This window comes from Ammospiza caudacuta, chromosome 7 (assembly GCF_027887145.1).
Source record: "Ammospiza caudacuta isolate bAmmCau1 chromosome 7, bAmmCau1.pri, whole genome shotgun sequence".
Taxonomy (NCBI): Eukaryota; Metazoa; Chordata; class Aves; order Passeriformes; family Passerellidae; genus Ammospiza; species Ammospiza caudacuta.
Genome location: NC_080599.1, coordinates 35,371,386 through 35,391,089, shown reverse-complemented (window position 1 = coordinate 35,391,089; position 19,704 = coordinate 35,371,386). Strand labels below are relative to the sequence as shown.

The 19,704-nt window shown below is 36.2% G+C and overlaps 1 protein-coding gene across 2 annotated transcripts in view; it reads left to right on the top strand.

The window, feature by feature from the left end:
• ADGRL2 (adhesion G protein-coupled receptor L2) overlaps window positions 1-19,704 on the top strand; it is a 158,999-nt gene that overhangs the window by 133,625 nt on the left and 5,670 nt on the right. The window contains exons 16-23 of one of the 2 annotated variants that reach the window (XM_058808994.1): window positions 395-461; window positions 8,369-8,460; window positions 9,318-9,362; window positions 9,650-9,676; window positions 10,345-10,513; window positions 14,165-14,293; window positions 14,703-14,799; window positions 17,478-17,606. In XM_058808994.1, the coding sequence (XP_058664977.1) occupies window positions 395-461; window positions 8,369-8,460; window positions 9,318-9,362; window positions 9,650-9,676; window positions 10,345-10,513; window positions 14,165-14,293; window positions 14,703-14,799; window positions 17,478-17,606 (755 nt within the window). The remainder of the gene's footprint in view (window positions 1-394; window positions 462-8,368; window positions 8,461-9,317; window positions 9,363-9,649; window positions 9,677-10,344; window positions 10,514-14,164; window positions 14,294-14,702; window positions 14,800-17,477; window positions 17,607-19,704) is intronic. The other variant, XM_058808995.1, reaches the window with a different exon arrangement.

Genomic DNA, 19,704 nt, shown 5'->3' with positions numbered 1-19,704 from the left:
AGGCGTGAACACTTAACATAGGATATAAAGTTAAAAGCAGATATGAAGATCACATGGGAAGGCTGCAAAAATTATTTACTGATGTTAGTTTCATTAGTCCATGATAACACCTGTCACCAAACCTTTTGACTGAAAGGAGAGCTTGCTTTGGTTTTGTTTCTCCTTATGTTAGTTATTCCTAATGATGTAGTTTCAGGTTCAGTTGTGCTATACAGAGCTCATTGGAAGAGATGAGGTTCAGGTTAGGTGTTGTCCATGGAATAAATGGTACTGTGCAATCTTCATCATTGTTTACTGGCAAAGTGTTACTATAAGAAGTATTTTTGCACTTTCCATTTATTGCACTGAGGGGCTAATGCAGCTTTTCACTTTTCATTCTCTTTGTTCCAAATAGTTGCTGGCTACACGTAGATAACTACTTTATCTGGAGTTTCATTGGACCTGTTACTTTTATTATTCTGGTAAGAAGCTTGGTTTTTTCCCCTTTCTTTTTAGGTGACCTCACAGCAGATTAAAAAAATTGAAATGAAATTAAATTTTCATTCAATGCCATCCTAATTCACAAGACATCCCATGAAAATGCTTAGAAACAATTTATAATGTGACTAATGGTTATATAAATGTGTAGAAATCTTTAAAGAGTGCTGACCAAATGATTAATTGTCAAAGCTGTGGTGGCACTTCAGCATGGCCATTTTTTCCTAATGGCTTGAGTTCTGAAGGTCATATTGATGTGTGTAGTCATATGAAAGATCAATGAAGTACTAAATACAGGGTTTTTTTAAAAGGAACCATTATTATTGCTTTCAATTGAGTCACTACTGTACACATTCTAGAATTTAACTGCTAATTATCCAACATAATTATCTCAAAAGGGTATTCTAATGCATTGGATAATTAAATAAATTTTTTGTTCCATTACACTTACGCAGTATTTGTCTGTGTATTTGCATATGCACATTTTTCCATGCCTACTTCTGTGTGTATTTGTGTTACATGTGGTGCCTGTCAGCATAGAAGTTGCTCTGTTTTAGTGCACATAATGGGCTGTTAGGTAAGCAGTAGAAATCCTGTGCACTTTCATTGCTGAAGCCTCTGTGTGCCTGCACCCATCTGTGCACCCACTGGGTGCCCCAGTGTCCCCCTAGCACAGAATGCTGCACTCAGACATCAATTACCAATTCTCTGAGCACTTCCAGGTAAAAAGCCTGTAATCAACCCAGGGAGAGAACTTCTCCCATTTATTTCAGACTGACAATGCCAACACTGCACAGTGGAGGAATTTGTGAGCACAGTGAATGCATGATGGGCATTTTGGCTCACCCTGGTTTTCTCTGCTATCTCTGTATCTTTAAAGCCTGGCTTTACTTGGGAAGTGCTGTAGAAGGCTGGCTGGGGGCATAGCCTATGTATATAGAGGCCTTTCCTCATAATTGCTGATAGTTTGAAGGGATGAATTAATTTGTGTTCATGCTTTTGAAATCTTAAATAGTTGCATGTCTTCCTACTCTTTCACAGCAGTAGAGTTGTGAAATGTTAGCAGAATTTGAGTTCATTTGAATTTCCAAATTCAGGAATTATATTTTTCCATATTCAAAAATTTTATTTTTTTCAGTATGAAGCACATGCATCAGGTAAAATTTTGAAATTTCTTTGACTTTTATAGATCTGTATGCCAGACATAATATTTCAGCACTTTTTGTACTTACAGTACAAACTGATACTTTGATTATGGAAATTTCTGCTAAAAAATGTGCCTGGCCAATGTTTTGGTTTGCATTTACTCTGTTTATATCAAAAACTATTTGAATCCTTGAATGATTACTTAAGAAAAGATACTTGTGCAATGTAGAGGTTGTTAAAGTTCATTGGCATATTTTCAAAGACATGGGCATAGATGCCAAAATTTATGTGTGTATGACTTGAATTAGAAAAATTACAGTGTTTGTAAGATTTAAGTGTAGACCATAATAATTGTACAGACTTTATTCTAAATACGTTCTAATTAAATCATATCTCAGAATGATGGGTATTTTTTAAAATTAAACCTACAATTGCAATTGAAAATGTTAGAAATATAGACTTACTATGTTCAATATGATAGACAATAATTTTCAGCACAAAGTTGTTTCTTACAATAGTAATTATTCTGGAAATTGTTGTGATTTTCATACTACAATAGTTAAGTAACATCAAGTATGGTTGTGTGGTGATAATTCTGCTGTTTGTGGCTCCTTCCTTGTTTTATTGTTACTGGGGGTATTTTGCTAAGTCACCTATATTTCTCTCCTTCCTTTAAAATAACATTTCACACAGGAAGCCTTGGGCTTTGCTGATGGCTTTTTCACTTCCTCATAACCAGGTCAGAGTGAGAATAGAGGTGAAGGACATTTAATCATATTGACCATGTACAGACATAGTTCACTATTATTTACTGGCCGTGACATTATTATCCTCCAGCAAATCATTTAGACTGAGACGCAAAAGGCTTTTGGGAGCAGTATTCCCAACTTGAAAAATATGAAACAGCAGGTAGCAATCACAGCACAGTTCCTAGGAGTAATTCTTCTCTAGCAATTGCTTTGCCCTCTAATCGTCCCAGCTGAGAAAGCAAGAGAAACCAGAGGAAGAAGAGTGAGAAGTGTAGTGGCTGAAAAATAATATGTCATGTGCACTGTAACCAAAAAGCTATATCTGAAGTGTAGCTTACTTAGTGTCAGTAGCATGTGAGAATGTTGCCTTGGTAAGGTTTTTAACGTGTTGCTCAAATCACTTCTTTGTTTCTCAGTTTAGTAGTTCTGCACAGGAACTCTTTTTTGACAGTATTGTCCTCTCTTTTAATTTACAGCTTTTTCTCTGAATTTATAAGCATTTGTACTTGTGTGCACAGTTTTGCACAAAATGAGAATGGGAAGTATGAGGGGGAAGCATGAAGCTCCTCAGTACATCTTCTGAGGAACTTTTAGCTTCACTATTTCTATGGCCTGTCATGCCTTTGGGCACCAGGGTTATTATATCTATGAGAAAAGAGCATGTAAGTAATGAGCGGTGGGAAACCATTAGTATGCCTGAAATGGTTTAATGAAAGCTTGGATCATGATACGTCAGGAGTTGTTCTTATCATTTGGACAGCTCCATCTGCATCTTTAATAATTAATTCAGTTCAGTAAGAGTTCAATGTGCACACTCATTTAGAAGCCTTCAGAGAGCACCTCTCTCACTGCCAGTCCCAGGGAGAAATAGGCTTCTGCATGGCTAAGAGCAAAGATCTGCAGATACAAGAGCAGCTTTAGAGCTGCATTTGCCAGGTAACAAAAGCTCCGGGGAGTTCAAAAAGGGTCAGAACATGTGCAGTTCAGCTAGGTTACTTCAGAGTGGTGTTTCTGTTCCTCTGTCTTATCGTATCCATGTCAGCACTGCAGGCTGTGTGGAATGAATTTTAAGCCGCTAAGCTCAGGGTGGACGTGATTCCATTGAGCAGGTTCATGGCTATAAAACAAACAGTGCACTTCTGGAATCTGTGGTCAGAAAAGCCTGAGCACTTTGACTGCTGTGTAGATTCATTCATGCCCAAGGAACGAGTGGCATTGGTTTAATTTAGCCAGAACTGTTGCAGTTTGCTTCTCCCAGTTTGCAGGCAGAGCCCGTGTTTTAGTCTACCAAGGGTTGTCTAAGCAAAAATTACTAAGATGCCCCATTTCATTAACACAGAATGTGTTAAATGTCCTCACCCAGGCTGAAGTATTGCTTACCCAAGTCAGTGGATGGACAGACGTACACATAACTTAGCTCCACAAGTAAAAATGGACTGTGTTTGTAAACTTATTTTTTATAAATAATACGTATTTGTCTTTCTATAGTAGACACTTGATAAATGGTATTTATCTGTTAGTCACAGGGGAAATTTATCATAGTTTTTGCAAAATCTAACTTCATTTTGCTACTAATTCATTGTACTTGAAGCTAATTCCAGTTGATTAGTCTTCTGTGCAGGTTAGCAAACCTACTTTCTAAAAAAGTTAATTTGAGTTGGGCACACTCCCTGTCTCAAAATTACATAGGTTTCAGGGTCTAGAAAGACACATTTTCTGCTTATACCTTCTTTCACGTCCAGTTCCTTCTGATTTCCAAAGTAGAAATGGCCATATGTGTGTTGCCTGTGGAATAAGCATGGTCTTCCAGTGTGCTACATTTGATTATTGCCATAAAAACTCTTCATATTTTATATTTTAAAGTCGTAAGTTGTTATTTTTTAATATATATCAATTGTCTTTCACTTTGTTTTATCCAATTACACTTGTATTAAAAGATGACAAGAAACTAATAGAAGTTCTATAGAAGATACTATAATTTTTTAATCTTTTACTTTACACAAAATTCTGAAATCAGGGTATAGATCAAGCTAGTTCTCTATCCAGAATTCCGTCTCTTCCAGTAGACAGTAAGTTTTAGAAACTAGATCAGAATCAAGTATAAACATAAATTAAATACTATAAATTCAAATTTTTGCTTACTATTACCAGCTAATATTTTAAAAGATCTCGTATTATAGCTCCACCTTCTGTAGCTGTGTGTTTTGTCACTTTTTGGTATCACAGCAGAATCTTCAAATCCAAACCTAATGCCTGACCAGACTTTTAATTTCTTATTTTTAGCTTTCAAAAGAATGTTGGTCTGATTTGCAGACACGCAGCAGGAAAAAGATTTTACAGACATAATCAAGGGTATAATTTTAGGACTGTTTGGGATGTATACATTGTGCATCTGTGTGTGTGTGTTTGAACAATATATTTATATTTTTGTTAGCATTAAGAAGAGGGGTACTGTTCAGCTGCAGATTTTGGCTCATCTGGGATGGATGCAGCCCTGTTGTCAGGATGAGGTCCAGCCAGTCACTGACCATTTATGTTACACGACGTGATGAGAATGCCACCATTGTCAGAGGCCCATTTTTTCTCATAGAAGATTGCTCTCAAAAGTCTCTCTTGCCACTCATGTGGGCCTCTGTATGACCTCAGAGTTCTGCATGCTTGTGGTGAACATTTTCTTAAAGAAAGGTGTCCTGCTCAGACCATCTGTCAAGCTTGGAAAACATCTACAAATTCATTTGCTTGGATAGTAACAGTTCAGTCCTCACAGAAGCAATTCAGGTTGTGGGGATCTCCAGGAGATCTGTAGTCAAGCCTTCTTCTCAAAATAGCCTCAGCTCTGGGTCAGACTATGTTGCTCAGAGCTGGAAAAGCTTTGCTTGTACACATGAATACAAAAGTCCTAACTGTGTTTTCTTCTCCCCCCCTACATATTTCTCACCAAGAAAATTAATTCAGCTATTCCCTTATAAAAGCAATTATTTTCCAGCAAGTTCCCTTTCCTCACTGCTTAGTGTCTTTCATGAGAAAAAATTAAAAAAAAAAAAAAGGCAAGATGCCAAAAAGTCTTTAACTTGTGAATTCCTCCAAAACAATAAATTTCTAGATTAAAAACAATCAGGGAGCCAAAAGCAAATCTATAGAAAGGTTTGGTTACAGTAGCTGTAAGCAAGCAAAATAGGGTTTTTTTATAATGATATAATGTGTAACAGAGATGCCAGCATGTTTGAACAAGTGGCAAACCATGGTCTTTTGACTGCTGAAACTGAAAACTATGCAACATTTCACAGTGATGGAGAAACAAGTATCATATGCTCAGTTGTCATAGTTACTTTGTCTTCAAAGTAGAGTATTTTCCCTTTTTTCTTGGAAGGACTTTTTCAGCTGCTGTGATATGGCATTATTATTTCTGTGGGCTGGTTTTGTGGGTCTGTACATAAATTACAATTAAAATGTCACTTAAGAAACTGCTTTGTGCAGTTGTTCCCTGGTGCAGCAATGTCATACACCCAGACAGAGCTGAGTACCTACATAAAACCTGTTTAATACAATGGAGCTTGGCTCAGGCTCTGGGGTAAGGCCATGTCTGCCCACGTCACCAAAGAAACCACACAAGAAAACTTGGGAATACAAGTTTTTATTTGTCGTGTGGCAAACCAGCACTTCAGCTGTACAAAGAATCAGAGCATAAACCCCTCTTGTTTCATAAGGCAGTCATTTATGGGCTAAGCCATATCTATGAGTTTTTGATCCAAGAATCATGATGTCAGTACAATACAGGATACTCTAGGGTAGCTACTTAGGCAAGGATTAGCTTCCAGCTGTGCTGTAAATATTATTCTGAACTGGATTGTGCACTCCCAGATGCATAGGTTTGCAGACAAAGTTGATGTACGTGTTAGGATTGACGCAGGGCATGTGTCTTAGCTCTTAATCTGTTTGTTTTCACAAAAAGCAAATTGAGGTTGCATTTTTCAGGCAGGCTCAAGAAGTGCATGTTATGTCAGCTACCAAACTGTGCAAGAAACTTTTTCAAATAGAGAAAAATGAAATCTGTGTGCAAAGACATGGAGCTGAAGGTCAGGTCTGTTGCAGAGCCCTTGTCCTGTCTGGTGCCAGGGAAAGAAGCAGCTTGTTTTCTCATCCAATGAAGTGACACCATACAGTGAAAACCTAGATGAGAGGAAGAGATCACAATGATGTAACTAAATGGTTTTTCTCATGTGGTTAGTAATTTCCTATAAGAATCATAAAAGATAATCACCAAGATCATGAATTATTGACACTTCTATTACATTTTGCAGCAACAGAAATATGCATAACCTACACCATGTACATACATCAGCCTAAAGATTAAGTATTTTCAGCCAGTTCCTGAAACACAAACAGAAAGCTTATTTTTGTTTTTTGTATCACAAACACCTTTTTCTATTAATCTCAACATATAATTGTAAAAATGTTGTACTTTGCATGATAAGATCAAAAGTTTCCACACACTTTTCAGGTGTTGAGAACTGCATTATAGTTCATGCTGTCCATCCTGATTTTGAGACAGCAGCAGAAGCAATAACATGATTGCCCGTAGCAGTAGGAATTTTTTCTGTAATAAGTGTTCTTATTAACAGACTCTGATCAGAGCCTTCAAAATACTCATCTTTTCAAGATTAAGACCAGCTCTTTGTCAGGATTTCAGTGACATTTCTGACCATTGAGGCACAGCTGCAGGAACACATCTAGCATGAACTGGTATCCCCAGTGTTACAAAAAGAATGAAGATTTTGAAGCTGTCTTAAAACAAAGGCTTCCCAAATTGAGAGACTGGGTATAATCATGCCTCATCAGTAACCAGTTGCAGATATTTATATGGAAGATGATAAGGATGGGGTTCTCTATATAATGTATGCTATAAGGATGTCCAAGCATATTCTTCCATCTTCTCTTAGCATTTGGTCCAGCCACTTTGTGTGCATTGTAGTAGTCGACAAGGATGTGTGTCTTCTTGCTGAAAGGACATGGCTCTTACTGGTTTCAAAGATACAATTTTGTCCAACTTTTCTGTCTGATATAGGACAGCACAAACTAATTACTGAAATTAATTGGATACCATTTTCTAGCCCGTGTTCTGCAGGCATCGTTGTATTTGGCTCGCCTGTGCTCTTCACAGGCTTTGAAATCAATAGGAGAAAGGCACCCAGTAACTTTGATATCTGTGATACTGCTTCACAATAAGAGAATGATAAAAAATTTCCTTCAGTGTCTTCCCTGGTGTTACCTGTATGAATGACACAACAAGAATAAGATGCCACAGTCCTTCAAGTGCACACACAGTCTCGCTTCGACAGAATCCGGACTACAAAGGGAAAGAGGGCAGCAGGAGGGTGCACCACCAGCATATGTCTATGGCACTGTTAAGTTTGATGCATTTGCTACATCTTTGTGTTTCTTTTTCTTCTTTTCCTCTCTTTTTCTTTTTTTCCAGTTACACTTAAGGTCTTTTCAAGACCCCAGTAGGATTGTGTGAACAAAAAGGAATAAAATAAAAAAAAAAAAAAAAAAGGAGAAACCAGCAAAGGTGAAAAACATTTCAAAATCAGGATGGGGTGATAAAAAGACAGCTAGTATAGCCCAGTAAAGCAGTGACCATTGTCCTCAGAGAGTGATATGGGGAACAGGGCCTGGGGTGACAGGTAAAGGTGAGCAGGTGATGAGCAAAACATGCTGGAGGACAGAGCTAAACTGACAATGGCAAGTGCTGGACGTTAGTTAAATACAGTGGTTCATGATGATGTGGTGCATTTTGGAAATTAGGTGAAACAAGGACTTCTAATATGTTTATCCTCTCATTCTTATTTGCAATCACGGTTTGCAGACCATCTGATATAGTTACCAATTTTCACTACTTGGAAATAAACTACAGGGTTTTTGTTTAGCCTGTAACATCATCATTATTCAACCTATTACTTGAAGTAGTTTAATTTCATTCTTATCTGTTTTGACAGCTGAATCTTATCTTCCTGGTGATCACATTGTGCAAAATGGTGAAGCACTCAAACACTTTGAAACCAGACTCTAGCAGGTTGGAAAACATTAAGTAAGTGCTTTGTGTTCAAGTATGAGAACTATGATTATTTTCTGATTGCTGAACTGATTGAAAGCTACTCTCCATTAGGAGCACATGCCATTGTCTCCCAGCAACTGCAGATGTCAATTAGAAGCAAACAGAGCCAATCCTGCTTTCGTCACATTGTTGCTGTAATGTCACAAACGCCGGTCAAAATTAGATAATTTCAGCCTGGAACTAGTGCCAAGAAACTGTTTCACGGAAATGCCACAGCACTGTAGTAATTTCATTTGCATTTAAAATGCAGTTCAAAAATGATGTTCCTGTTTGCATGGCTGATATGATTATATTAAGTTTGTTTTGTTAAATGACTTTTTGATTTAGGGATTCTGAGCAGTTTCTACTCGTAATCCTGTTCTCCCCAGAGAATTGGCTCTATTATTATTGTTAACTTGAAGATTATCTGTTGTTTTCGCGCTAATTTAACAAATGTTTACTTTATCATGGTGTTCTACTGTAGTGTCCCTTTTGCAGAGTAATATAAGTTTTTGATAACTAACACGGCTTTGGCAGCTTTCACTTTTTTAGATAGCTTTTTACTGTATTCTGTTTAGCCTTACATTGTATTCAAGGTTTTTTGTTACCAACACTGAAGGGATGGTGCCACTTTCTAACACTGAGGGTTGGATGTGAAAGGGTCTGACAGATCTGCTTTGAACGTTGGAAATGGCAAAGGGAGACTTTCAGTAAGGATAACATTGTGAACTAGATGTTCTAGATAGGTCAGTATCAGCTTCATTGCATGTTGCATGATGAGAGAGAGAGCTAATCTCTAGCATCTCTCTCTTTTCTTCCTTTTCCTCTTTCTGTCTTCTCATCCACACCAGTAATTACCGTGTTTGTGATGGCTACTATAATACGGACTTACCTGGGTAAGATAGAACCCTACATTAACAAACTTCTAGCATGATTTTTAACTTTACAAACTCGGTCATATTGTGGATTTCCCTTAATTTTAATTAACTATTTTTGAGATACCTGATTTGCTAAAGACTTTTAAACTATTACATGCCTTTATACTTTTAAATTGCTTGCCTCTGCATTTTGAATTTCCTAATTTTGACTAATTTTTATAGACAATTAAAAATGCTCTTATTAATTTCTGTTTCAATTCTGTCTAATAATTTTGTTTCTCTTTTCTGCTTATAATGCTTTCTAGCTATGAAGATAATAAGCCATTTATCAAGTAAGATCATTAGTTAGATGTGGAATTCACTGACTAAATTCCCTTTCCCTTTCATTCTGTGCTGTTTGCTACAATTCCTTTTCCTTAACCTATTCATGATGGAATCTTTTTTAGATTGTTCTGTAAAGCAATATCCATATTTTTGTCGCATTTCAGCAGGGTTTCTTCATGCGGAAGTTGCATCCTCTAGCTTCAGTTTAGCTGAGTTTATCGAAGCATTAATGATTTGGGCTCTAGGCTTTTAATATGCTGTTTAACCTTTGTGCATTTGTGTTACATTATTTGGTGTCATATGGCAGCACCACTGTTTAAAATCTATGGTGTGATTAGTGGCTAAGCCAGATTTATCAATCTCTTCTCTAAAAGCAGATAAAGCAATGGGAGTAGCTGAGGCTTGTGCTATACTTCTGCATTTCAAAATAGTTTTGACATCCTATGCTGTTCTTGAGAAAGACAAAGGTTATATCTATTCTTGCTGTTTTCATTGGAGTCTAGGAGTACTGAATGGAATTGTTCTTTCTTTAATAGATAAAAGGTTAAACCCAAGGAATTTTTACATTTGAATGTGAAACTAGTAAAAGTCAACTGCAGGAACTGAAATGTTAATATTGGATTTGGCAAAGTACATTGTCGTAAGTAATGTTACTAAAATTAATTTTCTTTTGCAGATCCTGGGTCCTGGGTGCATTTGCTCTCCTGTGTCTCCTTGGCCTAACATGGTCATTTGGTCTGCTGTTTATAAATGAGGGGACCGTTGTGATGACATATCTCTTCACAGTATTTAATGCTTTCCAAGGGATGTTTATTTTCATCTTTCATTGTGCCCTTCAAAAGAAAGTAAGTTACCAAAACCACAGATAAATGTTCCCTAACTCCTTAGAAATGCCACACATAATTCTTAAGAAAATAGAGATAAAATTAACAATTTGAAGATCTGGAGTATTTTGAAGTAGTTTGAGGAGGGCACCAGAATTCCAGTGCAGTTTTTGCTGTATGTGCTAGTGGGAGTCATGTAACTGCTCTGTGACCCAGACAGGTTTAGCATGGATGCAGCATTTCCAACCTGGGCTTGAAAAGTTTGAAGGTTTTATGAAGAAAATGCAAAAGTTGAACACTGGTAGTGTGGTACCTATCAGCCTGGACTTACAGCCAAAAATCTTTTATGTTCACATGAAACAAGTCCTGCCTTCACTGCAGTGCTGCAAACAGAGGATCAGTTATGATATCAGCCCATACCAGCCTGGAAATGCTGTCCTTTCCTTAGAATAAGGCAGAGCACCTTTCCTGAGATCCTATTAAGCTGCCACATAAAGTTATGGGTGATAGGCAGGGATAGTACTATGTGTGCTCATTCATTACAAAATTAAGTGGGATGTAAAAATTAATTTTATTATGAACTTTGACACCCCTTAAAACAAAGTAGTCATTAATGCTGGACACCTGCTAACAGGAATAGTTTTCTGAAGATGGAAAAGATGCCAGCATTAATGCTTTTTTTCCAAGTGTTTGCCTGCCCCAGAAATCCCAATAGCTTTGTTCTCTTCACTGGAGCCTCCCTCACAAGTGGGATCAGCTAAATTAGTTCTGCTCCCTTTCTCTGGATTAAAGCAGAAGGGTCCAGAAGGAGCTGGAAGGAGAGAGAGACAGAGAGAGATGGAGGGAGACAGAGAGAAATCTTGAAGGGGAGAGAGGAGCAAGCAGGAGAGAAGGAAAGTGCAGGGCACAGCTCTATGGGACCCTTTTTTGGGTTCTCTTCCCTTCTCTTCCCTTCCCCTTGTCTTCCGCAGAGGGTGGAGATTGCTTCCAAGGATGCCTGAGAGGTGTTTTAATGAAAGCCTTTCTTAGAAGGCAGGACAAATGAAAGTAATGAGAGTTGAGAGGAAGGGTGAACATCAAAAAATCCCACCCAAACAAACTTAACATGAAATGCAGTATGCCCTACATTTGGAAATATCCAATTTGCAGTATTTAGATTATAAATATTTTTCCCAGTTTTAGGCTGGAGACCTAGCAATTATTAACTCCCATTATAATTAGCTCACCAGAGACATAATTAACTGATATTTACAAGATGGTTTGAGACCACTGGATAAAGTGTTGTTTAAATACAAAAACCCTATGCTCATGTTCTCAACTGTACCAACTCTAACATTACCAGCATCTCCAAATGTGGTGTAGACAATGGCATTCAGAGGTGTTTTAGGAAAAGATCTGGTAGACAGAATTTTACCTGGATCAACATGACACTCCACTCGTTTGGGGAAAACAAAAGCACACTTAGCAGATTGAGCCTAAGATAAGAAGGTAGGGAAGAAAATACAAACATTCCCAAAATGCAAATATTTTCTAGGTTAGGGTTTCATAAAATGTTTCCCTTTTTACTATTTGTATTGGACTTGAAAATCAGAAACAGATTCCTTTTTTTTATTTCTTTTTACAGCTGTGCATTGTTTTCATATAAAGTGGAGTCAGCAAAAAGCAATATTAAAATACCAGTCAAGTATGAAAAAACATAACCTAGAGCAATAAGATTTATACCTGAAAGAATGTTAAAGCTGCCATTTAAGATTTTTAAGTGTCACTGCCTTTGACTGGATATTGTCCTGTGCTCTGTCTGCATAGCTAATGTAGTCTTTTTATTCTGTTATTACTACTTGGTCACTAAATTGAACAGAGAAATAGAATTGTGCAAGTGAAAACTATTATGTTTCCAGTTCTGATGAGATGATAGTGCTGTTGCTTCCATCAGTTTCCAACAAGCTATAATTTAGAAATAATGACAGTGGAATGCACAGTCCTGACAGATAATGTACATTCACTGCAATACAGGCATTAGGCAAAACCAGCCCTGGAGGGTGGTGTTTGGGTAAAAATACAGTTTTGATTGCTATTGTCTCTGCTGTGTAGTGGCTTAGAGCATTTAATATCCATTAGTGTTCAGGAGAGTTTTTTCTTAGGTGTTACACCATCCAGTGACAATGTATATAGACCTATGTTTTCAAAGTTCAAAAATTATAATTTGAAGTTGTTTCATTTCTGTTTTCATTTTTTTACATGTCTTTTGTGCTGATATAGGTAGGAGTTGACTTTAAATATGTACCATGTACTTTTATAAAAAGCTGAATTATTGTGCCTCGCTTGAAGTTAAAGTAAAAATTATTCAACTTTTCTTCATCCTTGTGATTTATAAAAACAGCACAGTATGTATTCCTTGAGTAAAACTCCTGTAGAAAACAGCACATTACATGTGTAAATCCACACTATTAATTTTTTGCATTTTTTCTTCTTTCCTTTTTGCATACACGTAACTTTCTGTCTTATATATTCATAGGTCAGGCAGAATTTCCAGATTAGCTGAAATCCCTCTTTTCACAGTAACTCATGAGTCTCATTGATGTAGAAGAGACACTTAAATTCCCATGTAATCTGGTGGAAGATTTATGAGTTTAGACTTACACATCTATACAAATTCTATCCACTCTGTCCTTTAACTGGTGCAGTCTTGCTGCCAAGATATGCACACACTTTTCTGTTGTCCAAAACTAATAGTCAATGAATCAGTCATGGAATGTAAGAGAATTAACTGCTCTGTAAAGTGATCCTGATTACTTTTATGGCAATTGTTATCACTCATAACAAAACTAATGTTTCCAGTAGGTCACTGGAAAAAGAAAGTGAATAAATGAAGCCCAAATACTGAAGTCATTAATTAGTTTTGCTGCTCTGTCAGAAAAAAAAAAAAATCAGAAATATGGGTATATTCAAATTTTTAGATTCAACCAAGACAGAATTTTATGTTTTGGTCGTAAAAGTGAAAGGTGCTTCATTCCCAGCCTTTATGGTTCAAAAGTGACTCTGGAACACTGGCAAGTGGCTCCACCAGCACAGCTGGGGCTGTGCCTGGAGTGGGTCAGTGGTGTTTGTGAGCTCTGTTCAGGGCAGGGCAGGTGTGGCCATCTGAAGTAGCAGCTGGATGAGTTACACAGAGTAAGAAAATTCCTTTACAGGCATTGGAAATTTTGCACTCTTTATTGGGAATGATTGCATAGGGGTAGTACTGAGCAGTGCTCAAGCCCTTCTTGCCTGCTAGGATGGGAAAACAGGCTTGTTTTGCTTTCTGCACCAAAAGCTCTTACAAAAACCACCATTTTCAGCCAGCATTCAATTCAAGTAAACTTTACTATATTAATCTACAATATCAAAATTGAATAAAAACAATTCTATAACTAAGTCAGTGATGATTATTCAGGGACATCTCTAAGAAGTGTGTGTATACCTTGGAAATAATTGGTTCAAAACTCCTGGGTAGCTGCTAATGCTGCCACCGAGTAGAGAGAAATACGTGGGTTTGCTAACAGCCAGCATTTCAACAGACAAGAATTATCTATATGCTTGAAAAGTGAGTAGTTTCAATGCAAGGTTCATGTGTTTTTGCCAGCAGCTATTTAAAACTGTTTCTTGTGCTAAGCAATTTTTTTTCCCCCACAGGTACGTAAGGAATATGGGAAATGCTTCAGACATTCCTACTGCTGTGGAGCACTTCCAACTGAGAGTCCCCACAGCTCAGTGAAGGCATCAACCACCAGAACCAGTGCTCGCTATTCCTCTGGCACTCAGGTAACAAAGATTTTGACAGCATCTTTTAATTACCTTATTTATGGAAAGCCTACTGAGATGTCTTCCAATCAGAAAGACTAATTGTCTTCTCATTATTGTCATTTAGATGGTAAATACATACTTCTGCATTGTAGAATTATTTCTTTTTAAACAGTTATTTTGGTCTAATACAAATATGGGTTTTTTTCTTGTAATTAGGGACTATTTATAGGAAGATTTATGCCATGTTTCATTGAACTAAAGTTTAATAAATTAGAGTTTTAATAAAAAAATAAGGAAATTTCATGATGTGCTAGAAAAATGGTTTACTTTAGGCTAAAATAAACACAAATATTCTACACAATAGCACATGAGCCGGAAAAAATCTTTTTGTAATCTACTGTTTTGTCTCACTGCTTTGTGCTAACAGAGTCGGATAAGGAGGATGTGGAATGACACTGTGAGAAAACAATCGGAATCGTCTTTTATCTCAGGTGACATCAACAGCACTTCAACACTTAATCAAGGTCAGTCACTGGGAACATTTCAGTTTTAGAATCCATAAATTATTACAGATTTTATATCATTTAACACAGAAGAATTGAAAATAATGTTAAAAAAAAATCTGGACAAGTGTTCTCTAAAAGCAGATTTTTAAAGTTATCCACCAGCACTTTTGAAAACCATGTTCCCTTAACTGGCCCCTGCTATAGAAGCTGAATTCTTCAATTCATGGGAATGTATTTAAATTAGTTTCATCAATAATTTAGCTTAAAAGCAAGATCATAATTTTAAATCTTTCCTAACCTTTATAGGTTAAATCTGAAATAGAAATATGAGTGCAGTAACATTTTAATGCATATTTGACTGATTTTTAGGTGCAGAAATTTTCCCAGTGAAATCTAATTGATATCATTTCTATGCAAAAGATGTCTGTAAATCATTTATCTTTTCTATTTCAAAGAGCATCATATCTGTAACATGGGACAGAATCCAGATTTTCAGGCACAGAGGATTCAAAACTCAAAACTTCTCATCTCAGATAGAATTTGAAATCTGTAACCTCATTCTCATGTCCACACAGAAGACAAGGGTGTTTACCAAGACAGATTGTCCCTCCCTTTCTCCCCTCCCTGCTGTGTTTTGGAGGCAGTTTGAGCCAGCAGTGGAGGGAGGACTGCTGTGTGCAAGCCAGGTTTGGAGCCTCTTCTTCCACCCAATCCTTAAGTGAAGAGCAGGTAGTCCTGGTCACACTGCAACCAGTTCCTGCTCCACTCAGAAAGTTTCAAACAGAAAATCCAAATTCAGGATTTGATAGCAGGAACCTGTATTTACATTCATTTTGGAAGTAAAATTGTGGTATTTGCAAAGCAAAAGGTATCAGAAAGCATGATTCTACTTTTGATATTTGGTACATAGTGGGTAAGATCTATGTGTCTCACTGCTCCTCCCACCCCTCTTGCCCCTGCATGTTCTTCTGGCAAAAACCAAAATTAAGTAACTTCTCCTAGGTAGAAAATGTATATTTTTCATGTCTCCTTAAGTGTCATACTAAAATTCCAAAAATACAAGCACATAAAATTTGGTAATTTCTCTAATTTGCTGTCTTGACTCCTGAGGTTTGCCCTAACTGTGCTGCACCGTTAACCCAGTGTTGAACAGAGGTCTCAGCTGCTTCTCCCTGTTTCAAGTTCCAGACTCAAGTCACTGGAGATGTTCTGCCATGATTAGAAAATTTGTTATCAACTCTGTTCAGTTATAATTTTGTCACTATCTCAGTGATACATATGTATTAGGGTAGTTTAATAATTAATGGCAAGTGCCATTTTCCCTTTAAAATAAAAATCAAGCTTTTAATTGTTTTTTTTCCTTGTAATAAAGAAATTTGGATTGAAAAAAATAGCAACTATAAATTACACGTAAGTAGTCTAAGATTAAATATAGTGTGCAAAATTTAAAAAAACCAAGCAGAATATATTTCAGTTATTTCTGGTAAGAAGTACTTTACAATGGGAAAAAACTATGATAATTTTGTTAGTTGATCACTAATACAAACTTTCAAATAAGATTAGCATACTCAGACCACAATTCTCTGAGTGTTAAAAATTTCTGCTCATTTCTGCTGCTAAGCAGCTCTGGGAGTACAAAAGCATTAATATTTGGAATATATATAATTACTTGACAAATAAAAATATATATACTTTAAAAATAGAGCTATTTCTCTAATTGTCCTTGGGTCTATAATGCACTGATCCTGATGTACTGTTTTGCAAAGCAATAAAAAAATGAAACTTGAATTTAATCTTATTGAAATGTTTAAATTAATTTTTAAATCACGGCACTTTTCTTGTAGTAGCTAGAAATCAGAGATCAATTGACTTTTTAATAATTTCTCAAAATATGCTCGTTTTTTATCTGATTATTCTGAGAGTGTTTAAATGGTGTTGCGTTAACATGTAAATTTGAATTTACAAGAGTTTAAAAGAGTCTGTTCATGTAGTATTTTTCTTTGTCTTACATTGTTTGTAAACTGATAGTTTAAAGAAATTTGTCATTCAAGGAATTCTTTTTTAAAACCTGGCAGATACGTTTGCAGCATGACTGTCCCAGGAGAAAATGTGAATGCTCTGATTTCTTAGAGCAAATATTTTGCTTTCCCCTCAGCATGCATACTTTTGCATATACTAAGATATGCTTCTTGCAATTTGTCATCCACTGTCTGTTGGAAAACAGCAATTCCCTTCCACTATCTGTGTGTTTTTAATAAAGTGAGTAACAGCTCTGATCCTGTCATAAGAGGTTTTTCAATGCCTTTCAGTTTGAGAAATTCAGTTCTGTCAATTCTGGACAGAAGTGCTCCCTATGATCATTTTTAAAGTCCTAATAGCTTTATGTAGTACCTTGATCTCTAAACATTTAATTGCTACTCTTGTGTAACAGTGATTTTGTATACATTAGTAAATATCACTTTCACTAGATGTTTACTTTGGGGATTTGGACAGCACCTGAGAATTACTGGAATCTAACTGTATTTTCCTGCTCCCATTGCATTGCCAATGCATAGCTCAAATACATCCAGAAATTTTCAGCTGAATTACATCTTAGAAATCCTACATGATTCATGATGAATAAAAATTATTCTTTATTGAAACTGTCAGGCTAAAATTAAGCAACTGACATTTTTTTTCTGTTTCTTTTGCTTTAGGAATGACTGGCAATTACCTACTAACAAACCCTCTTCTTCGACCACACGGCACTAACAACCCCTATAACACATTGCTCGCAGAAACAGTTGTATGTAATGCCCCTTCAGCTCCTGTGTTTAACTCACCAGGTGTGCTTATACTTCCTGAATAAACTGCTTTTCTTGGCTCACTCCAAATTCCCTCTTTTCCCTAGATAGAAACTCGAGTTGCAATACCCCAGCCGTAGAGTCTGAATTTCTGAAATAAATTCGAGAAATGCAGTGTTGCCAATGTCAGCTTGTAAAACTGCACTATATTATAGTAATGCCTTTGCCCTAACAGTATTTACCAATAATTATCCATGTTTTTAACACAGGTGGCATAAATCTTAATATACTATTAAAGGACTGACACCACATGGTCCGAGAGCCCATCTTCAAGATAAATATCACTTAGAGGTATCATGTCTATGCAATATAAGGTTGACTCTAAAGCTTGCTGAGAAAACCCTGCTTATGGAATGGATGAGAAAATAAAGCAGTGCAAGGCATCTTGCTTGACACCTTTGGATACCCTGGTGTGGAAAATTGTATCCAGCCTCAAACAGATCTAAACTATAGTATAGTGCAGCTTTATGGGAGATCATTTTCCTGTAGAAAAACCTTGAGATTAACAGTTAGAAAAGTTTAGTTCTGTAGGAATAAAGGGTGTCATCATTTACCTAACATTTTGTTGTTACATTATCTACTTGCTTTTTTTAACGATGTTGCAGTTCATCAGTAAATATTTTGCAGATACTGTTTGATGAGTCCTAAGATCACTTTAGTGTAAATAGAATGATAAATCTTTGAAAAAGAGCTCATAAAACCTTGTTTCCAGTTTTTATTTCAAGTCTTCTTTTTAACTGAACTGTAGTTTCTATTTTCATTCTCTTGTTTTCTTACTTTCCTTATGCTTTCCTCTAGCAACCTACAGAGAGACAAGTATGGGAGTAAAACTTAACTTTGCCTATCAAATGTAAATTTTTTCAGCATGATTTTTAATGGGCACAATTAAAACATAACTAGCGGTCATGAAGTAGACTCAGCGGGCAAGTGGTTCACAATTTGCAAATAAAATGTTTCCACATTCAAAAAGTACTTGCAAACTGCTTTTTGGGAAACACCATGAGGTCTGTAGCAAGCCCTATTGGTAACAAGTTATTCAATGCTGAAATAATTTGCTGTTTAAAACCAAAGTGGTGTCATGCCGAAATGCTTAATAATTTACTTATATTTTTACATTCCTACAGTAATCTTGCTACAGGCTATGAAAGATTTCAAATTAATTACCTGATCATGGGCAACAAAATTTGCCTCATCAAACCAATTTGAATATATTCTAGCATGCTTAACTCTGCAGTATATCATAGAAAACTCATTTTGGATTATCAGATGTATTTTGATATCTCTTTAGTAGAGGAAAAGAAAATGAAAATTACAGAATTAAATCACTTTCATGAGGGAAATGAATCCAGCATGTGGTCAATGTGTTGTCTACTTTTATAAATGCCATATGTTCTGCACAGCTAAATCCACTGCAAGAAAAATCTTGGAACATACATGAAATTGCGAAACTACATAGTTGTTTAATCAAAGCTTAAAGAGGCCTTTCAAACAACCCTCATCACTGTTAAAATCAGTACACATGGAGAAGAGTTAGCAATAACACAAATGCAAAATGATTTGCAAATTGCTCAGAATTTATTTGGAAATGATTACTCTATTTTTCAAAGTTGAAGACAAAAATCTTTTCATGAGAAAATGCAATCTCTTTTTAATTGAAAACAACATTTCTAGGGAATATTGAATTTTCTAAGATAAGCTGCAGCTTTAATTATGAAAAAATAAATCCACAAAATGAGAAATGTAAAATATTTTCCAAAAAACTTTTCCCTTATACTCCTCCAAGCCTTGCATATTATGCAGCAGCCTCACAGTGGTCAGTTTCATTTCAGTAAAGTCACTTCATTCTTTCTTTACTTCCAGACATATCTGTAGATAAAGTGCTTTTCTAGGAATGCTCTAACCATCTGATTTCCATGGTTCGGACTGTTTAATTTCTTGCAAAGTTTTTTTTTTTCTTTTGCTTTGCTTGGGAAGCACTGTGCTGTCATAGTTTACATGTCTTTGTGTCTATAGGAAAACCTTTTCTTTATCAAGTTATCGGAAAAAAAAGCCAAAACCCAAAGCATAAAGACTTTAATCA